This window comes from Anomaloglossus baeobatrachus, chromosome 5, assembly GCF_048569485.1.
Source record: "Anomaloglossus baeobatrachus isolate aAnoBae1 chromosome 5, aAnoBae1.hap1, whole genome shotgun sequence".
Taxonomy (NCBI): Eukaryota; Metazoa; Chordata; class Amphibia; order Anura; family Aromobatidae; genus Anomaloglossus; species Anomaloglossus baeobatrachus.
In genome coordinates, this window is record NC_134357.1 from 271754371 (window position 1) to 271775214 (window position 20844).

The 20844-nt window shown below is 44.9% G+C and overlaps 1 protein-coding gene across 1 annotated transcript in view; it reads right to left on the minus strand.

Annotated features, from left to right (window-relative positions):
• The window catches only part of LOC142312737 (uncharacterized), an 80456-nt gene extending 62796 nt beyond the window's left edge, over positions 1-17660 (minus strand). Inside the window, exons 1-5 of the mRNA XM_075351725.1 lie at positions 17604-17660; positions 5953-6065; positions 2529-2717; positions 2323-2446; positions 10-107 (exon numbers count right to left, since the gene is read on the minus strand). Of these exons, the coding sequence (XP_075207840.1) occupies positions 10-107; positions 2323-2446; positions 2529-2717; positions 5953-6024 (483 nt within the window). The 5' untranslated portion in view covers positions 6025-6065; positions 17604-17660. The remainder of the gene's footprint in view (positions 1-9; positions 108-2322; positions 2447-2528; positions 2718-5952; positions 6066-17603) is intronic.
• Between the last annotated feature and the right edge of the window lie 3184 nt (positions 17661-20844).

The following is a 20844-nucleotide window of genomic DNA, read 5'->3' on the forward strand; positions in this document are numbered from 1 at the left end:
ACTGTGTACCTGATGGTCCTGAGTGGTAGTGGGCTCTTCTTGTACACAGCCCTGGGAATACAATGGACTTGGACATATCTCTGGAGAATTTCTCTTATTAGATCCAACTGAGAAAAAAAATAAAACACAGTGACTGAATACATTGTGTGTATGACGGCCCAATGTTGTGGTTTCCTGCCATGGTAAAGTTAGGAGGACCCCAACAATACTGCTCTCTGTTTTACAATTAATTAAAAGGGGTTGGCCACTTATCGGTACATATTTTTTTTTTTTTATTAAATACATGCATTTCATGCCAAAATTAATTTTGCATTTTGGTTTTATTAAAATGTTTGCATTGTATACCTTTTGCAGATTCTTGCTCCAAACACATTCAAGGTCAATGTGGTCTGTGATTACAAATTAACTAAGACAAGCTCAGAAAAAGACAAGAGCTAAAACCTATCAGAATGATCCCAAAGACAGACTCTCAGTTGAGACAGTCTGCAGCCTGCAATACACAATGTTCCCATCCTGGTCCTCATCTTGATATCCAGAAAAAACATGGAGTCAGAATCCATAAGATTAGAATATAAGTAATTAGACACATATAAATTACAATCAATTGTATGACAAGGGAAGAATAAGGTTCCGAAAAAGATGGATCACACATACCCGAAGGACATGGTAAGGAAGCAGTATATATGCATGGATCATATGAGGTATATATTTAGCATATGTCTATATAAGTATTGCACTGTGCCCAATATACCATATACTGTACTGTAAGATTCGCAGCAATTTTCAATAATAAAATTTACTTGCTGTAGCAATGTGCACTATCCTTGTCCCTTGTAGTAATGTCCCTTTCATGTCCTTTTCTTGTAGTAATGTGCCCCATCCTGGTCCTTATCCTGTAGTAGTAATGTGCCCCATCCTGCAGCAATGTGCCCCATCCTGCAGCAATGTACCCCATCCTTGTCCCCATCCTGTAGCGATGTGCCCCATCCTTGTCCCCATCCTGTAGCAATGTGCCCCATCCTTATTTTCATTTTGTAGTAATGTGCTCATCCTTGTCCCCATCCTGTAGCAATGTGCCCCATTCTTGTCCCCATCCTGTAGCAATGTGCCCCATCCTTGTCCCCATCCTGTAGCAATGTGCTCATCCTGGTCCCCATCCTGTAGTAGTAATGTGCCCCATCCTGTAGCAATGTGCCCCATCCTTGTCCCCATCCTCTAGCAATGTGCTCATCCTTATTTCCATCTTGTAGTAATGTGCTCATCCTTGTCCTCATCCTGTAGCAATGTGCCCCATTCTTGTCCCCATCCTGTAGCAATGTGCCCCATCCTTGTCCCCATCCTGTAGCAATGTGCCCCATCCTTGTCCCCATCCTGTAGCAATGTGCTCATCCTGGTCCCCATCCTGTAGTAGTAATGTGCCCCATCCTGTAGCAATGTGCCCCATCCTTGTCCCCATCCTCTAGCAATGTGCTCATCCTGGTCCCCATCCTGTAGTAGTAATGTGCCCCATCCTGTAGCAATGTGCCCCATCCTTGTCCCCATCCTCTAGCAATGTGCTCATCCTTATTTCCATCTTGTAATAATGTGCTCATCCTTATTTCCAACCTGTAGTACTATGCCCATCCTTGTCCCCATCCTGCAGCAATGTGACCCATACTTGTCCCCATGCTGCAGCAATGTGTCCCATCTTTGTCCTCATCCTGCAGCAATGTGCCCCATCCTTGTCCTCATCCTGCAGCAATGTGCCCCATCCTTGTCTGCATCCTGTAGCAATGTGCCCCATCCTTGTCCTCATCCTGCAGCAATGTGCCCCATCCTTGTCCTCATCCTGTAGCAATGTGCCCCATCCTTGTCTGCATCCTGTAGCAATGTGCCCCATCCTTGTCCTTTTTTACTAATGTGCCCATGCAGGTCCTCTTCTTGTGGCAATGTCCCTTCCTGATCCCCTATTGTGCCATTCTATTATATAATAGATTAACCTTTTGCTGGCGCTGCTCAAAGTAAAGCTCTGTGTGCACAGCTGTTCCAATTGCAACCGCTGGCCAATCAGAGGAATACGCATTAGTTGCCGGCCCCTGATTGGCTGACAGCTGCCTTTGAGTTGTGCAGAGACAGCTTGACTCTACACAGCGCCGATAAAATGTACATCTGAAATAAAGCGCTGACGGCTGAGGCTCCTGCACCAGCCTCAATCGTTACCGGGTCCATGTGCCTGCGGGCCGCAAGAAGCAGGCGTGTTTGAGACCTCTGTTATGCACAGAAAACGTGAAACATTTTGAATGAAAATAAATTGGAAAAAATGTCGCCAAAGTCTCTTCTTACTTGGTGATGTTGGTTGCTGGTGGTCCTCCATCATGACATCTTTGTACCGTTCCTTGTGTCCGTCTATATATTCCCACTCCTCCATGGAGAAATGGACAGTGACATCCTGACACCTTATAGGAACCTGACACAATGATACAGTCATCACCAGACACATCATCCCTTGTGTTACTGTATAATGTCCCAGTATCCCCAGCAGCGCTCACCTCTCCAGTCAGCAGCTCAATCATCTTGTTGGTGAGGTCCAGGATCTTCTGCTCATTGTATCTCTCAGGTACCAGGGGATGAAGTAGAGGCTCCATGATGGGGCTCTGGCTCCTGCTCCATCCTCCTGACTTATCAATACTGCTGGCTGTCACAAGTTCACCACTAATCTTTTTAACAACCACGCATTCCTGCAAGTGTGAAAACAAGAAGAATTACCACTAACCAGAGATCGCGACAACTCTCAACTACTGTTGGCCTTGCTTAACTTCACTTCATCTTCATAGAGACAAAAATGTACAAAAAATAATAATGCATCCAAATGGCTAATTCTCATCATAACTGAACCCAAGAGATACTAAAGCTGCCCATACAATTCATATAAGTCAGCAGCCATCTATCCCAAACTTGGTCTGGCTGAGCCGTCAAGGGTTTTATAAAGGAAGAGCTGATCAAACCGCAACCATAGTCATCTGGCAGCAGCTTCCCCTGCCCAATATGATGTTCCCATGGCTGCCCACACACTGTATTATGCTTCCACAGCCTGATGATCACACACACACACACACACACACACACACACACACACACACACACACACACACACACACACACACACACACGATACCCACATAGCTCCTACAGCATAGTATGACATTCCCATAGCCCCACACACAACCTCAGATGTCCTCACAGCCAACCCTCCCCCTAAAAAGAGAACAAATAAAGTATGATGTCACCACAGCCCCCACAAAGACAGTAATATGTCCTCACAGCCCCTCACATGGTAGAATGGCCCCATACACAAATATAATGTCGCTCCGTCCCCTCATACAGTTCCTGCCAATGATAATTCACAGCAACAAAAGGGTAACAGTGTTTACCTGCCCAGCCATAGAATCTAAGACAGTAACAGGATGTAGACAAACCCTTTAATAAAGATGGAGGCCACAAGGGGTTTTGCTGCATCCTGTTCGGGTGTTGCTGTGAATTATTCTTGAATTTTTTGGGGAAATATAATGCCTTTTTTGTGGCTTAGTTCCTGCCGATGCCTGAACCTCTGCACAGCAGGCGCAATCTGGTAACGTCCCTGAACCTGCTGAGCAGAGACTCCGTCACACAGGCTGATTGATGACACAGGCAGCTGGTGGCTTCATAGTTTTCATAGTTTTTAAGGTTGAAGGGAGACTCTAAGTCCATCTAGTTCAACCCGTAGCCTAACATGTTGATCCAGAGGAAGGCAAAAAAACCCCAATGTGTCAAATAAGCTCCAATGGGGAAAAAAGTTTGATCTTGATGGACCTGTGTTTTTTTTTCCAACCCTTCTCCACCAGTAACATATTCTTATTCTCGATCACTAGATTATTTATAACCCACAATGCCATTTAGGGTTCAGTGTTAACCAATAGAGCAGAGCACAACTGCTAGTTCATGTGGCACTAAAGGGTGGTTAAGGCTGTGTGCCCACGTGTGTGCGCTATGCACAGCAGCGTAAAGTCACTGCATGTCCGCTTCAGAGCGCAGCTGAAAAGCTCAGTTCTGAAACTTTGGTGACTGCAGAATTTGTGCGCTCTGGATGCAGCCCCTCCCATAGGCAGAGTGGGGGCTGCATGCAAAGCACACAAAAAAGTGACATGTTGCTTTTTAGAATGCAGCGATTTGGCAGCATGCAAATCGCTGCGTTCTAATACGCCACGTGGGCATGGATTATGCACAATCTTCATAGATTGTGCTGGGGACGCATCAGTTACGCTGCAGTGCAATACGCAGCGTACCTGCATACAAATACGCAACATGCGCACAGAGCCTAACCTCGTATTTAGACACAAAGTCCATATTTTCTTTACGACATAGGGTCCCCTTATTTTTTGTAGCCAGCTAAAGTCTAGCAAACTGCTGCAGCCTACAGCTTTATCTTGAAACAGAGAGCACCCCACACTGTTTATTTAATTTAAAATTAAATAAATAATTTAAATCTAAAACAAAAAATGTGGGGTGTTCCCCCAGATTGGATCACCAGGCAAGGTAAAGAGGACTGCTCTGGTCTGGTATTCTCTGGCTGAGGAGGCCCAAGGTTATATATGGACCTCTGTTTTAACCCTAGAACGCATACCTGGGGCCTCGCAGGCCTACTAGGTCATTTGTTTTCTATGGTAGATTGTTATGCTTGCGCGTTCTAGGGTTAAATCACCAGCCAAGGTAAAGCAGACAGCTGTGGTCTGGTATTCTCAGGCTGGGGAGGCTCATGGTTATATGGGGACCTCTGTTTTGGATTACCAGCCAAGGTAAAGTAGACAGCTGTGGTCTGATAGTCTCAGGCTGAGGAGGCCCAAGGTTATATATGGACCTTTATTTCTATATGGACCTCCCATCTATCTGGCTTTTGACAGTATGTAAAACACCATGTCAAAAATGCACGTCACACGGCCGTCATATGGATGACACGAACATCACATGGATGACACACAGAGGCTAGGCGAGGGGGAAAAACGCTCTCGCATGACATATGTAATGTCACTCACATCTCACTCAAAGACACTGCAGGAGCAACAGCGGAGCTAAATTTTACACACAGATGTGACTGAACCCTTATGAGCAAAGCATCCAGCTCTTTGTAAATGCCGATATAGTGTCTGCCATTACTACCTCTTGTGGTCAGGCATTCCACAGTCTGACTGCTCCAACTGTAGAGAACCCTTTCCTATTTATCTGCAGGAATTATCTTTCCTCTATGTAATGAATGTCACCGATCCTTTATAAAGGATTTGGAATTTACAGGTCATGTGCTAGTGTTTTGTACTGACCACATGTATTTATACATGAGCTCTCCTCTGAGGATATGGGTCCACAATCTGCTCACGCAGCAGGTCTTCTCCGGCGTGGCCACAAATGTTGTCCAAAGGAGACCACAGCTGCCCCTGCCCACGATCAGGGAACCGTATTCTCACTGCGTAGAATGCTTGTGTCTCCACAGCATAAATTGACATGCTGTTCTTGAAAAGCCGCGCTGCAGGTCAGTTTATGCTGAGGAGAAAAGAATCACAGTGGGCAGATTTCTATAAATTCCATCCACTGTGCTTCTACTGTACAACACAGCATTTTGGAGGCACACGTAGAGTCCAGAAGGCTGCAAACACATTGAGGGAACGCAGCTTAAGACAGTCCATCATTCCTTCCATCAGTATATTCAGCGTCATACAGTCCTGATCTATGCACATACCAGTGAAAGTGAGATGTTGGACAAGGGGCAGCCTTAACGTACCAAGGGCCAAGAGTCACATGTGCTCCATCGGCTGCTCTGTACCCAGGCTGCTGTGCTAATCCCATCAAAAATAAATTCAGACGATTTATATAATCTGTACAGCGGCCTCAAAAGGGGTGGAATGGGAGTGTGATCATAAGACATAATTCCCGATTATCGCTCACCTCTCCAGATATCAGGTAGATCATCTTGAGCGTAAGCGTTAATATCTCCTCGGTCAAGCGACTTCCATCCATGTCCTTCCTGAATATTTATATAGAAATGAAGATCATATCCTCTAACAAAAAAAAAAAGTTAAAGACATAACATTACTAAAGATTTTATGACAAAAATAGATTGGGAAAGTAAGTGGCAAACAGGACAGTAGTCTGCTCCACCTGTATGATTGAAGCCGGATAGATACAGCGCACCAAAGTCTGCACCTCCTGTATTATTGGAGACGGATCCATACAGCGCACCAACGTCTGCTCCTTCTGTATTACACTGAGGTCACAGAGTTCACAGACCTGCAGGTCATGACATAAAACTGCGTTTTTTTGCCAAGAGATGCAGATTTCATGATGAAATTTGTACATAGGATTCCTGCACCAAATCTGCAAATCCTGGCAAAAAAATAAAAAAATCGCATCACTAGCGCATCAAAACTGCACTGTGTTTGATGCTTTTTTGCCAGAAGATGCAGAATTGGTGCAGGAATATGGTGTATAAATTTCAGCGCCAACTCTGCATCTCTTAGCAAAAAAAAAAAGAGCGCTTTTCTGCCAGGAGCTGAAGGTCTGTGAAATCAGTGACCTCACATGAGGTGAGGTCACAGAGTTTAATGAGGTCACCTGAGGTCAGTTTACCTGTGGTCAAAGCTGGAGTACCGTGGGAAACTCCTGCTGGGACCGCAAAAACAGAGTGACGTCACCGCTCATCGCTGTGGATCAGTCAGTCTCTGCCTCGAGCCCACGGCGTGCAGACACATTCTTTGTCCGTGCACTGTGCCTTCAGAGTGTATGTAGCAGAGTCCGAATCATTGTGGGAGCTTGTGTGGATTATGTCAGAACTGGGTGTTTGGTGTTAATAAGGGGTGAAAGAAGGTGGGGGGAGGGGTGTTTTTATTTCAAATAGAGGTTTAGTTCTGTGTTTATTTCTTTTCAGTTACAGATTAGTAATGGGGGGGTCTCATAGATGCCCCCCACTACAGGCAGCTGTGAGCCATCATTAATAGATATGAGCGGGCACAATGTTCAGCCGAACACTGACTTTTAAAAACAAAACAAAAACAACACAGAGTTCGGAGTTCAGGTGTTTTACGTATGAACTTCCCTGGCAGGAGCATCGCTGTGCTCGGGTATGCTCAGTGCTCAGCCCTGTGTGAGTCGCTTGCAGGGTTTGAATGGCTCTCACTGGGGATAACAGCGTTGTTAGGTGTAGTGTGCCACAAATTAAAAAAAAAACAGGGGGAGGGGGGGGGGCTTCAGGTCTGCCCACCTGCCCCCGGAAGTAATCTGCTTATGGCTGGCTGCATGTGGGCAATCAGTGACCTCCATTGTGGTTCAGGGCCAAGTCCAAGCCCGTAAAGGTGCAGTTCAGCTGCATGTGCTGAACCGAATTTCCATGGATTTGCTCATCGCTTGTCATTAACCACTTATTACCTTGAGTGCCACCACACCAGGACAATTGGGTTAAGTCGGGTAAAGTGTCGATAATGTTGTATTTAATGAATTTTAGGCCCCTACAGACTGCTATTTTTAAGCTGGTGGGGAGGAGCCAATAGCCATGGGCCTCCCCAGCCTGAGAATACCAGCCCCCAGTTGTCGGCTTTATCATGGCTGGGTATCAAAATTGAGGGAACCGCATATTTATATAACCCCTTAACGACCCATGACGTACTGTGTATGTCATGGATCGTGTGAGGTTAATCCCCGCCCCCTGCCGTGGGCAGGTCGCGGCGATCCACGCACATATCAGCTGTTTTCAACAGCTGACATGTGTGCCTGCTAGTCGCGGGTGGAATCGCTTCCACCCGCGACCATTAACCCCTTACATCTCGGTGCCAAATTCTGGCAGAGAGATGTATATGCGCGCCGCCATGACAGTGACTTACCCCGCCTCCATCGGAAGTCACGTGACACGATCACGTGACTTTCGGTGGTTGCCATCGTAGCACAGGGTCATGTGATGACGCCTGTAGCTAACATGAGTCATTTCCTCTCAATGCCGGAATACTGCCGGCATTGAAAGTAAAGCACCGTATCTGCAGTTCTCAGCGCTGTAGCTGTGATCAGCAGATAGGGCAGAGCGATCGGATTGCTGATCGCTATAGCCCCCTAGGGGGACTAGTAAAATTAATAAATAAATAAAAAAGTTAAAAAAAGATTTTAAAAAATTAAAAAAAAAAAATATATAAAAACCTAAAAGTTCAAATCACCCCCCTTTCACTCCCATTGAAAATTAAGGGGTTAAAAAAATAAAACATATATTCACATATTTGCATAAACAAAGAGAACAAACGAGTTTTTAAAGTGCAAAGTGTACATATTTATTCAGGATGATGGTGACACAACTTGTAAGCATTAATAAAAGTATAAAACCTGGACCATATCCAAAGTTGTATCCATGTCAAAAACTAGATCACAGTCATTAGATGGACAATAGTATATGTGCACTCAAGTGCTCGATATGAGACACTGAAGCAATCCCATATGTGGCAAAATGTAATATGTTTACCATGTATACGGTTTAAGAAACATCAAAGCCACAAATGTTTACAGTGTAAGACTTTACAACAATATTCTGACAATGGCTGTGACACAAACCAACAATACAAGGTATGGAAAAATTAATTCATGATGTCACTCCTGCAAGTCCGGAGACCAGCCTATATTAGCTTGACAGCGTCCTGATTATCTGCAACATGTGAACCAAACAGATATGAGATTCGCTGGTGATTATATTATGTTACAACAGTATTATAGCAATGGCTCTAACTGCCTAGTGAGCAGACCAGCAATGACGGACGTTACAAGATTAATAAACCTAAAGAGGCTCATGCATTTTCCCTCATAGGTTGTTACTCCGGTAGTCAGGAATCATACCCTTGGTTGTTGTATAAAGTCCAGAAGGTGAACAGTGGATACACACTGGTGGTCCAGGGTCGTGGTCCCCAGGCTGCCCGACGTACGTTTCGATTTGAAGTGTTCTTTTTCTTCTTCAGGGGATGGGGTGCCATGGAGTATGTTCAAGGCATGCCGGTTTTTAAATGGAGGCGCCGATGACCATGCCCGGAAGTCACATGGTGGCGCATGCGCAGATCCATCCGGCAAGTCTCGCGTGACGCGGCGCCGTCTCGCCAGTATGCGCATGCGCGGGAGCGGGGGACGCGTCACCATAAAAATAAAAAGATCGGCATTAGAACAACAGGACCAGAGAAAGTTAAAAACAATAATTAAAAATACAAACAAGAGATACAGTGGGGCAATCGTGGTCACTCGGAGGGCAATAACAGATACCACACTATTGAAAACATTGCCAAGGCATTTCAAGTCTCACCACTCCTGTGACCCCTCACAGTTACAAATCAGAGGTATTGATGTGATAGATGGGGGGATCAGGGGTGGTGACCTTAGAAAGCGGTTGGCGCAATGTGAAACAAAATGGATTCTCACATTAAATACAATGACCCCAATGGGCCTTAATGAATCCGTCAGTTTTGCTCCATTCCTGTGACTTAGTATGTGCGTGCTGCCCATTTAACTGAATTATGATGTCCTCCGAGTGACCACAATTGCCCCACTGTATCTCTTGTTTGTATTTTTAATTATTGTTTTTAACTTTCTCTGGTCCTGTTGTTCTAATGCCGATCTTTTTATTTTTGGCTTTTCCTCCTACTTCTAGGCAAAATCATTATATAATCATATGGATCCTCTGGAAAACCCCTTGTGTGGTGCCCCTTTAATTGTAAAACAAATGTATTTCAATATTGTATACAACTTATCCACTCCCGGCAGTCATGTGCGCATGCCCGGGTCCTCTGCGTCTCTCCGTGTTGCCGAAGCTGTCTGTTGCCTTGCGCATGCGCGGGAGCTATGGTGACGCGTCCCCCGCTCCCGCGCATGCGCATACTGGCGAGACGGCGCCGCGTCACGCGAGACTTGCCGGATGGATCTGCGCATGCGCCACCATGTGACTTCCGGGCATGGTCATCGGCGCCTCCATTTAAAAACCGGCATGTCTTGAACATACTCCATGGCACCCCATCCCCTGAAGAAGAAAAAGAACACTTCAAATCGAAACGTACGTCGGGCAGCCTGGGGACCACGACCCTGGACCACCAGTGTGTATCCACTGTTCACCTTCTGGACTTTATACAACAACCAAGGGTATGATTCCTGACTACCGGAGTAACAACCTATGAGGGAAAATGCACGAGCCTCTTTAGGTTTATTAATCTTGTAACGTCCGTCATTGCTGGTCTGCTCACTAGGCAGTTAGAGCCATTGCTATAATACTGTTGTAACATAATATAATCACCAGCGAATCTCATATCTGTTTGGTTCACATGTTGCAGATAATCAGGACGCTGTCAAGCTAATATAGGCTGGTCTCCGGACTTGCAGGAGTGACATCATGAATTAATTTTTCCATACCTTGTATTGTTGGTTTGTGTCACAGCCATTGTCAGAATATTGTTGTAAAGTCTTACACTGTAAACATTTGTGGCTTTGATGTTTCTTAAACCGTATACATGGTAAACATATTACATTTTGCCACATATGGGATTGCTTCAGTGTCTCATATCGAGCACTTGAGTGCACATATACTATTGTCCATCTAATGACTGATCTAGTTTTTGACATGGATACAACTTTGGATATGGTCCAGGTTTTATACTTTTATTAATGCTTACAAGTTGTGTCACCATCATCCTGAATAAATATGTACACTTTGCACTTTAAAAACTCGTTTGTTCTCTTTGTTTATGCATAATTATGAGTTTGTGCTACCCGTGTGGCCCTCAGACACTTAGGACCCCCGGGATTTCTTTGAGCATGGTTTTCTGGGATTTTGTCTATATTCACATATTTGGTATCGCCACGTTCAGAAATGCCCGATCTATCAAAATATAAAATCAATTAATCTGATCAGTAAACGGCGTAGTGGCAAAAAAATTCCAAACGCCAAAATTATGTTTTTTGGTTGCCGCAAGTTTTACGCAAAATGCAATAACAGGCGATCAAAACGTAGCATCTGCGCAAAAATGATACAGTTAAAAACGTCAGCTCAAGACGTAAAAAATAAGCAGTCACTGAGCCATAGATCCCGAAAAATGAGAACGCTACGAGTTTCGGAAAATGACGCAAAACGTACGCCACTTTTATTGGACGAGCTTGTGAATTTCTTTTAACCCCTTAAATACAAATAAACCTATACATGTTTGGTGTCTACAAATTCGCACCGACCTCAGGCATCATACCCACACATCAGTTTTTACCATATAGTGAACACTGAATAAAATATCACAAAAACTATTGTGCCATCACACTTTTTTTGCAATTTTTGCGCACTTGGAATTTTTTTGCCGTTTTCCAGTACACTATATGGTAAGACTTATGGTTTCATTTAAAAGTACAACTTGTCCCTCAATAAACAAGCCCTCATATGGCAAGATTGATGGAAAAATAAGTTACGGCTCTCAGAAGAAAGAGAGGAAAAAAACAAAACGGAAAAACACAAAATGCCCGGGGGCTGAAGGGGTTAAATAATTTAAACACAAAAAAAGCCCCATGTGGTTCCTCTTTGATACACAGCCAAGATAAGCACACAGCTGGGGGCTGCAGCCTGTAGCCATATGCTTTATCTGTGGTTTGACGCCAACCAATCACAGATGCTGGGACTGCCGGTGGGCGGGGGAAGTAGTGCACATGCATGAGGTTAAGTGGCCCCAGAAGTAGTGTTACAGCCAATGCCGGAGACTAGTAAGTAAAACGCGCCTGCTCAATCTTTTTTTTTTTTTTTTTTAATTATCCAGAAAGTTACAAGGAGTTCCCTGATAACTCCAGGCCTGGGATTGGCGCACGGGTACCAGGTTACCAGCACGGATCCTGACTTCTACAGTCCGGGTACGCCCATCACTAGTTAACACCCGTAGGGTTATAGCTTATCATTGCTCCTGCTGTTTTATAACAAACATAAAAATACATTCAAATAAATGGGAAACAGAGTCTGCTCCTCCTGTATAATAACAGACAGGACACCACAGTCTGCTCCTCCTGTATAATAAGACAGGACACCACAGTCTGCTCCTCCTGTATAATAACAGACAGGACACCACAGTCTGCTCCTCCAGTATAATAACAGACAGGACACCACAGTCTGCTCCTCCAGTATAATAACAACAGACAGGACACCACAGTCTGCTCCTCCAGTATAATAACAACAGCCAGGACACCACAGTCTACTCCTCCTGTATAATAATAATAACAGACAGGACATCACAGTCTGCTCCGCCTGTATAATAACACACAGGACACCACAGTCTGCTCCTCCTGTATAATAATAATAATAGACAGGACACCACAGTCTGCTCCTCCTGTATAATAACAACACACAGGACACCACAGTCTGCTCCTCCTGTATAATAATAATAATAGACAGGACACCACAGTCTGCTCCTCCTGTATAATAACAACACACAGGACACCACAGTCTGCTCCTCCTGTATAATAACAACAGACAGGACACCACAGTCTGCTCCTCCTGTATAATAACAACAGACAGGACACCACAGTCTGCTCCTCCTGTATAATAACAACAGACAGGACACCACAGTCTGCTCCTCCTGTATAACAATAATAACAGACAGGACACCACAGTCTACTCCTCCTGTATAATAATAATAACAGACAGGACACCACAGTCTGCTCCTCCTGTATAATAACAGACAGGGCACCACAGTCTGCTCCTCCAGTATAATAACAACAGACAGGACACCACAGTCTACTCCTCCAGTATAATAACAACAGACAGGACACCACAGTCTGCTCCTCCTGTATAATAATAATAATAATAATAATAATAACAGACAGGACACCACAGTCTGCTCCTCCTGTATAATAATAGCAGACAGGACACCACAGTCTGCTCCTCCTGTATAATAATAACAACAGACAGGACACCACAGTCTGCTCCTCCTGTATAATAATAACAACAGACAGGACACCACAGTCTGCTCCTCCTGTATAATAACAACAGACAGGACACCACAGTCTGCTCCTCCTGTATAATAACAACAGACAGGACACCACAGTCTGCTCCTCCTGTATAATAACAACAGACAGGACACCACAGTCTGCTCCTCCTGTATAATAACAACAGACAGGACACCACAGTCTGCTCCTCCTGTATAATAACAACAGACAGGACACCACAGTCTGCTCCTCCTGTATAATAACAACAGACAGGACACCACAGTCTGCTCCTCCTGTATACAATACAGACAGGACACCACAGTCTGCTCCTCCTGTATAATAACAACAGACAGGACACCACAGTCTGCTCCTCCAGTATAATAACAACAGCCAGGACACCACAGTCTGCTCCTCCAGTATAATAACAACAGCCAGGACACCACAGTCTACTCCTCCTGTATAATAATAATAACAGACAGGACACCACAGTCTGCTCCTCCTGTATAATAATAATAACAGACAGGACACCACAGTCTGCTCCTCCTGTATAATAATAGCAGACAGGACACCACAGTCTGCTCCTCCTGTATAATAATAATAATAGACAGGACACCACAGTCTGCTCCTCCTGTATAATAATAATAATAGACAGGACACCACAGTCTGCTCCTCCTGTATAATAATAATAATAGACAGGACACCACAGTCTGCTCCTCCTGTATAACAACAGACAGGACACCACAGTCTGCTCCTCCTGTATAATAATAGCAGACAGGACACCACAGTCTGCTCCTCCTGTATAATAATAATAACAGACAGGACACCACAGTCTGCTCCTCCTGTATAATAATACTAGACAGGACACCACAGTCTGCTCCTCCTGTATAATAATAATAATAATAATAGACAGGACACCACAGTCTGCTCCTCCTGTATAATAATATACAGACAGGACACCACAGTCTGCTCCTCCTGTATAATAATATACAGACAGGACACCACAGTCTGCTCCTCCTGTATAACAATAACAGACAGGACACCACAGTCTGCTCCTCCTGTATAATAATAATAGACAGGACACTACAGTCTGCTCCTCCTGTATAATATTAGACAGGACACCACAGTCTGCTCCTCCTGTATAATAATAATAGACAGGACACCACAGTCTTCTCCTCCTGTATAACAATAACAGACAGGACACCACAGTCTGCTCCTCCTGTATAATAATAACAGACAGGACACCACAGTCTGCTCCTCCTGTATAATAATAATAGACAGGACACCACAGTCTGCTCCTCCTGTATAATAATAATAGACAGGACACCACAGTCTGCTCCTCCTGTATAATAATAATAGACAGGACACCACAGTCTGCTCCTCCTGTATAATAATAGCAGACAGGACACCACAGTCTGCTCCTCCTGTATAATAATAATAATAGACAGGACACCACAGTCTGCTCCTCCTGTATAATAATAATAATAGACAGGACACCACAGTCTGCTCCTCCTGTATAACAACAGACAGGACACCACAGTCTGCTCCTCCAGTATAATAACAACAGACAGGACACCACAGTCTGCTCCTCCAGTATAATAACAACAGCCAGGACACCACAGTCTACTCCTCCTGTATAATAATAATAACAGACAGGACACCACAGTCTGCTCCTCCTGTATAATAATAATAATAATAATAACAGACAGGACACCACAGTCTGCTCCTCCTGTATAATAATAGCAGACAGGACACCACAGTCTGCTCCTCCTGTATAATAACAACAAACATGACACCACAGTCTGCTCCTCCTGTATAATAATAATAATAGACAGGACACCACAGTCTGCTCCTCCTGTATAATAACAACAGACAGGACACCACAGTCTGCTCCTCCTGTATTATAACAACAGACAGGACACCACAGTCTGCTCCTCCTGTATAATAACAACAGACAGGACACCACAGTCTGCTCCTCCTGTATAATAACAACAGACAGGACACCACAGTCTGCTCCTCCTGTATAATAATAATAACAGACAGGACACCACAGTCTGCTCCTCCTGTATAATAATAATAACAGACAGGACACCACAGTCTGCTCCTCCTGTATAATAATAATAATAATAATAATAATAACAGACAGGACACCACAGTCTGCTCCTCCTGTATAATAATAATAATAATAATAATAACAGACAGGACACCACAGTCTGCTCCTCCTGTATAATAATAGCAACAGACAGGACACCACAGTCTGCTCCTCCTGTATAATAATAATAATAATAATACTAGACAGGACACCACAGTCTGCTCCTCCTGTATAATAATAATAATAATAATAATAATAATAGACAGGACACCACAGTCTGCTCCTCCTGTATAATAATAATAATAATAATAATAATAATAATAATAGACAGGACACCACAGTCTGCTCCTCCTGTATAATAATAATAATAATAATAATAATAATAATAATAATAATAGACAGGACACCACAGTCTGCTCCTCCTGTATAATAATAATAATAATAATAATAATAATAGACAGGACACCACAGTCTGCTCCTCCTGTATAATAATATACAGACAGGACACCACAGTCTGCTCCTCCTGTATAACAATAACAGACAGGACACCACAGTCTGCTCCTCCTGTATAATAATAATAGACAGGACACCACAGTCTGCTCCTCCTGTATAATAATAATAGACAGGACACCACAGTCTGCTCCTCCTGTTTAATAATAATAGACAGGACACCACAGTCTGCTCCTCCTGTATAACAATAACAGACAGGACACCACAGTCTGCTCCTCCTGTATAATAACAACAGACAGGACACCACAGTCTGCTCCTCCAGTATAATAACAACAGACAGGACACCACAATCTGCTCCTCCAGTATAATAACAACAGCCAGGACACCACAGTCTGCTCCTCCAGTATAATAACAACAGCCAGGACACCACAGTCTACTCCTCCTGTATAATAATAATAACAGACAGGACACCACAGTCTGCTCCTCCTGTATAATAATAATAACAACAGACAGGACACCACAGTCTGCTCCTCCTGTATAATAATAATAATAATAATAATAATAACAGACAGGACACCACAGTCTGCTCCTCCTGTATAATAATAATAATAATAATAATAATAATAATAATAACAACAGACAGGACACCACAGTCTGCTCCTCCTGTATAATAATAGCAACAGACAGGACACCACAGTCTGCTCCTCCTGTATAATAATAATAATAATAATAATAATAATAATAATAGACAGGACACCACAGTCTGCTCCTCCTGTATAATAATATACAGACAGGACACCACAGTCTGCTCCTCCTGTATAACAATAACAGACAGGACACCACAGTCTGCTCCTCCTGTATAATAATAATAGACAGGACACCACAGTCTGCTCCTCCTGTATAATAATAATAGACAGGACACCACAGTCTGCTCCTCCTGTTTAATAATAATAGACAGGACACCACAGTCTGCTCCTCCTGTATAACAATAACAGACAGGACACCACAGTCTGCTCCTCCTGTATAACAATAACAGACAGGACACCACAGTCTGCTCCTCCTGTATAATAATAACAGACAGGACACCACAGTCTGCTCCTCCTGTATAATAATAACAGACAGGACACCACAGTCTGCTCCTCCTGTATAATAATAATAGACAGGACACCACAGTCTGCTCCTCCTGTATAACAATAACAGACAGGACACCACAGTCTGCTCCTCCTGTATAACAATAACAGACAGGACACCACAGTCTGCTCCTCCTGTATAATAATAACAGACAGGACACCACAGTCTGCTCCTCCTGTATAATAATAATAGACAGGACACCACAGTCTGCTCCTCCTGTATAATAATAATAGACAGGACACCACAGTCTGCTCCTCCTGTATAATAATAATAGACAGGACACCACAGTCTGCTCCTCCTGTTTAATAATAATAGACAGGACACCACAGTCTGCTCCTCCTGTATAACAATAACAGACAGGACACCACAGTCTGCTCCTCCTGTATAACAATAACAGACAGGACACCACAGTCTGCTCCTCCTGTATAATAATAACAGACAGGACACCACAGTCTGCTCCTCCTGTATAATAATAACAGACAGGACACCACAGTCTGCTCCTCCTGTATAATAATAATAGACAGGACACCACAGTCTGCTCCTCCTGTATAACAATAACAGACAGGACACCACAGTCTGCTCCTCCTGTATAACAATAACAGACAGGACACCACAGTCTGCTCCTCCTGTATAATAATAACAGACAGGACACCACAGTCTGCTCCTCCTGTATAATAATAATAGACAGGACACCACAGTCTGCTCCTCCTGTATAATAATAATAGACAGGACACCACAGTCTGCTCCTCCTGTATAATAATAGACAGGACACCACAGTCTGCTCCTCCTGTATAATAATAATAACAGACAGGACACCACAGTCTGCTCCTCCTGTATAATAATAATAGACAGGACACCACAGTCTGCTCCTCCTGTATAATAATAGACAGGACACCACAGTCTGCTCCTCCTGTATGGTTTCCATGCTGAGGGCTGTTAGGCTCCATGATTACCTAACTTTCCAGATTACCTTACTTCTGCCAGTCACAGCAATGTCTGCTCTCTGCTTCCTCTCGTCACCTCTGACCCGGAAGACATTTCCGGCCGCCTCTTGCGTTCCATCCTGCTGGCCTCCACGCCCCTTAGTTGACAGCTGACACGTGCTACTACTACTTCCGGTTCTGAGGCCTGCGCTGTGGCTCCGTCCCTTTCTCCAGGGCTGTTGCAGTGTGAGGAGCTCCTCTGCCCCGTGTGTCCGGTACACATTCACATGCATGGCAATACATTACAGCAGCGATCAGAGAAATAAAAGAAAGTCCCATAGGGACTAAATAAAATAGTTTTTAAAAATCACATAAAGAAGAAAAAATTATTATACCAATTGATGTTTATATATGTGATAACAAAAATTAGTACAGGTTTGGTGTCTCCAGATCCGGAACATCCCAATCTATGCAACTGTCACACTAGTTACCACATCAAGTAAAAGCGTATACTGTAGTATTATTATTATTATTATTATTATTAATAATAATAAAAGTGGCAAAAATAAGGCTTTTTCATTATACTGCCTAAGGCCTCTTTCACACGTCTGTGTCTCCGGTACGTGTTTCGTCCGTTTCCTCACGTACCGAAAACACGGGCACACGTAGACCCATTTAGGCCTGTTTCACACGTCAGTGATTGTGGTACGTTTGTGCTTTTTTTTTCTATGTACTGACATACGCAGACCCATTATAATGAATGGGTCTGCTCACACATCAGTGATTTTTCACTGCACGTGTCTCCGTGCGGCGTACCCAGGGCCGGATTATAGGCGGGGCAGGCGGGGCTTCAGCCCCGGGGCCCCCACCATCAGAGCTTCCAAGGGGGCCCCCACCACCAGGGCCATACTTGCCACCCGTCAGCAATTCTTTTTTTCTTCACACCCTCTCCCCCTCCGTAAAGACAGTCTAATAAATCAGCTGTGTTTTCGGGGGGGGGGGGGTGCGCGCACCTACATTTATTTGTATCTGCGTCTCTAAGACGCAAAAACAAACTGCGGGCGCCGGACGCTGATTGACCCCGGAAGTAGTTTGTACTTCCGGGGTCAAAGGTATGCCTGCTCCCTGCTATGCTGCGGGGTCCAATGCCGCGGCCGTCACAGCAGACCGCGGCCGTCACAGCAGACCACCGCCGTGGCCGTCACAGCAGACCGCCGCCGCGGCCGTCACAGCAGACCGCCGCCGCGGCCGTCACAGCAGACCGCCGCCGCGGCCGCGGATGAGAAGACCGGTGCCGCGGCCGCATATGAGAAGGCCGGTGCCGCGGCCTCATATGAGAAGGCCAGCAGAGGAGACTCACCGGAGCAGGAGGATGGCATCGGAACAGCAGCAGGAGGACGGCGGCCTATACCGGAGCAGCAGGAGGATGGCATCAGAGCAGGTAAGGGCAGAGCTGAAGAAAGATGTGTGGTGTGTGAAGCAGAGCTGTGTGTGTGTGAGAGAAACAGAGCTGTGTGTGTGTGTGAGAGAAACAGAGCTGTGTGTGTGTGTGTGTGAGAAACAGAGCTGTGTGTGTGTATGTGTGTGTGAGAAACAGAGCTGTGTGTGTATGTGTGTGTGAGAAACAGAGCTGTGTGTGTGTGTGTGTGTGTCAGAAACAGAGCTGTGTGTGTGTGTGTATGTGTGTGTGAGAAACAGAGCTGTGTGTGTGTGTGAGAAACAGAGCTGTGTGTGTGTGTGTGTGTGTGTGTGTGTGTGTGTGAGAAACAGAGCTGTGTGTGTGTGTGTGTTTGTGTGTGTGAGAAACAGAGCTGTGTGTGTGAGAAACAGAGCTGTGTGTGTGTGTGTGAGAAACAGCTGTGTGTGTGTGTGTGTGTGTGTGTGTGTGAGAAACAGAGCTGTGTGTGTGTATGTGTGTGTGTGTGTGTGTGTGTGTGTGAGAAACAGAGCTGTGTGTGTGAGAAACAGAGCTGTGTGTGTGTGTGTGTGTGTGAGAAACAGAGCTGTGTGTGTGTGTGTGTGTGTGTTTGTGTGTGTGAGAAACAGAGCTGTGTGTGTGAGAAACAGAGCTGTGTGTGTGTGTGAGAAACAGAGCTGTGTGTGTGTGTACGTGTGTGTGAGAAACAGCTGTGTGTGTGTGTGTGTGTGTGTGTGTGTGAGAAACAGAGCTGTGTGTGTGTGAGAAACAGAGCTGTGTGTGTGTGTGAGAAACAGAGCTGTGTGTGTGAGAAACAGAGCTGTGTGTGTGTGAAACAGAGCTGTGTGTGTGTGTGTGTGAAACAGCTGTGTGTGTGTGTGTGTGTGTGTGTGTGTGTGTGTGTGTGTGAAACAGAGCTGTGTGTGTGTGTGTGTGTGTGTGTGTGTGAAACAGAGCTGTGTGTGTGTGAAACAGAGCTGTGTGTGTGTGTGTGTGTGTGAAACAGAGCTGTGTGTGTGTGTGTGAAGCAGAGCTGTGTGTGTGTGAAACAGAGCTGTGTGTGTGTGAAACAGAGCTGTGTGTGTGTGTGTGTGAAGCAGAGCTGTGTGTGTGTGTGTGTGTGTGAAGCAGAGCTGTGTGTGTGTGTAGCAGAGCTGTGTGTGTGTGTGTAGCAGAGCTGTGTGTGTGTGTGTGAAGCAGAGCTGTGTGTGTGTGTGAAGCAGAGCTGTGTGTGTGTGAAGCAGAGCTGTGTGTGTGTGAAGCAGAGCTGTGTGTGTGTGAAGCAGAGCTGTGTGTGTGTGAAGCAGAGCTGTGTGTGTGAAGCAGAGCTCTGTGTGTGTGAAGCAGAGCTCTGTGTGTGTGAAGCAGAGCTCTGTGTGAAGCAGAGCTCTGTGTGTGTGTGTGTGAAGCAGAGCTCTGTGTGTGTGAAGCAGAGCTGTGTGTGTGAAGCAGAGCTGTGTGTGTGTGTATGTGTGAAGCAGAGCTGTGTGTGTGTGTGTGTGTGTGTGTGAAGCAGAGCTGTGTGTGTGTGAAGCAGAGCTGTGTGTGTGTGAAGCAGAGCTGTGTGTGTGTGTGAAACAGAGCTGTGTGTGTGAAGCAGAGCTCTGTGTGTGTGAAGCAGAGCTCTGTGTGTGTGAAGCAGAGCTCTGTGTGAAGCAGAGCTCTGTGTGTGTGTGTGTGAAGCAGAGCTCTGTGTGTGTGAAGCAGAGCTGTGTGTGTGAAGCAGAGCTGTGTGTGTGTGTGTATGTGTGAAGCAGAGCTGTGTGTGTGTGTGTGTGTGTGTGTGTGAAGCAGAGCTGTGTGTGTGTGTGTGAAGCAGAGCTGTGTGTGTGTGTGAAGCAGAGCTGTGTGTGTGTGAGAAGCAGAGCTGT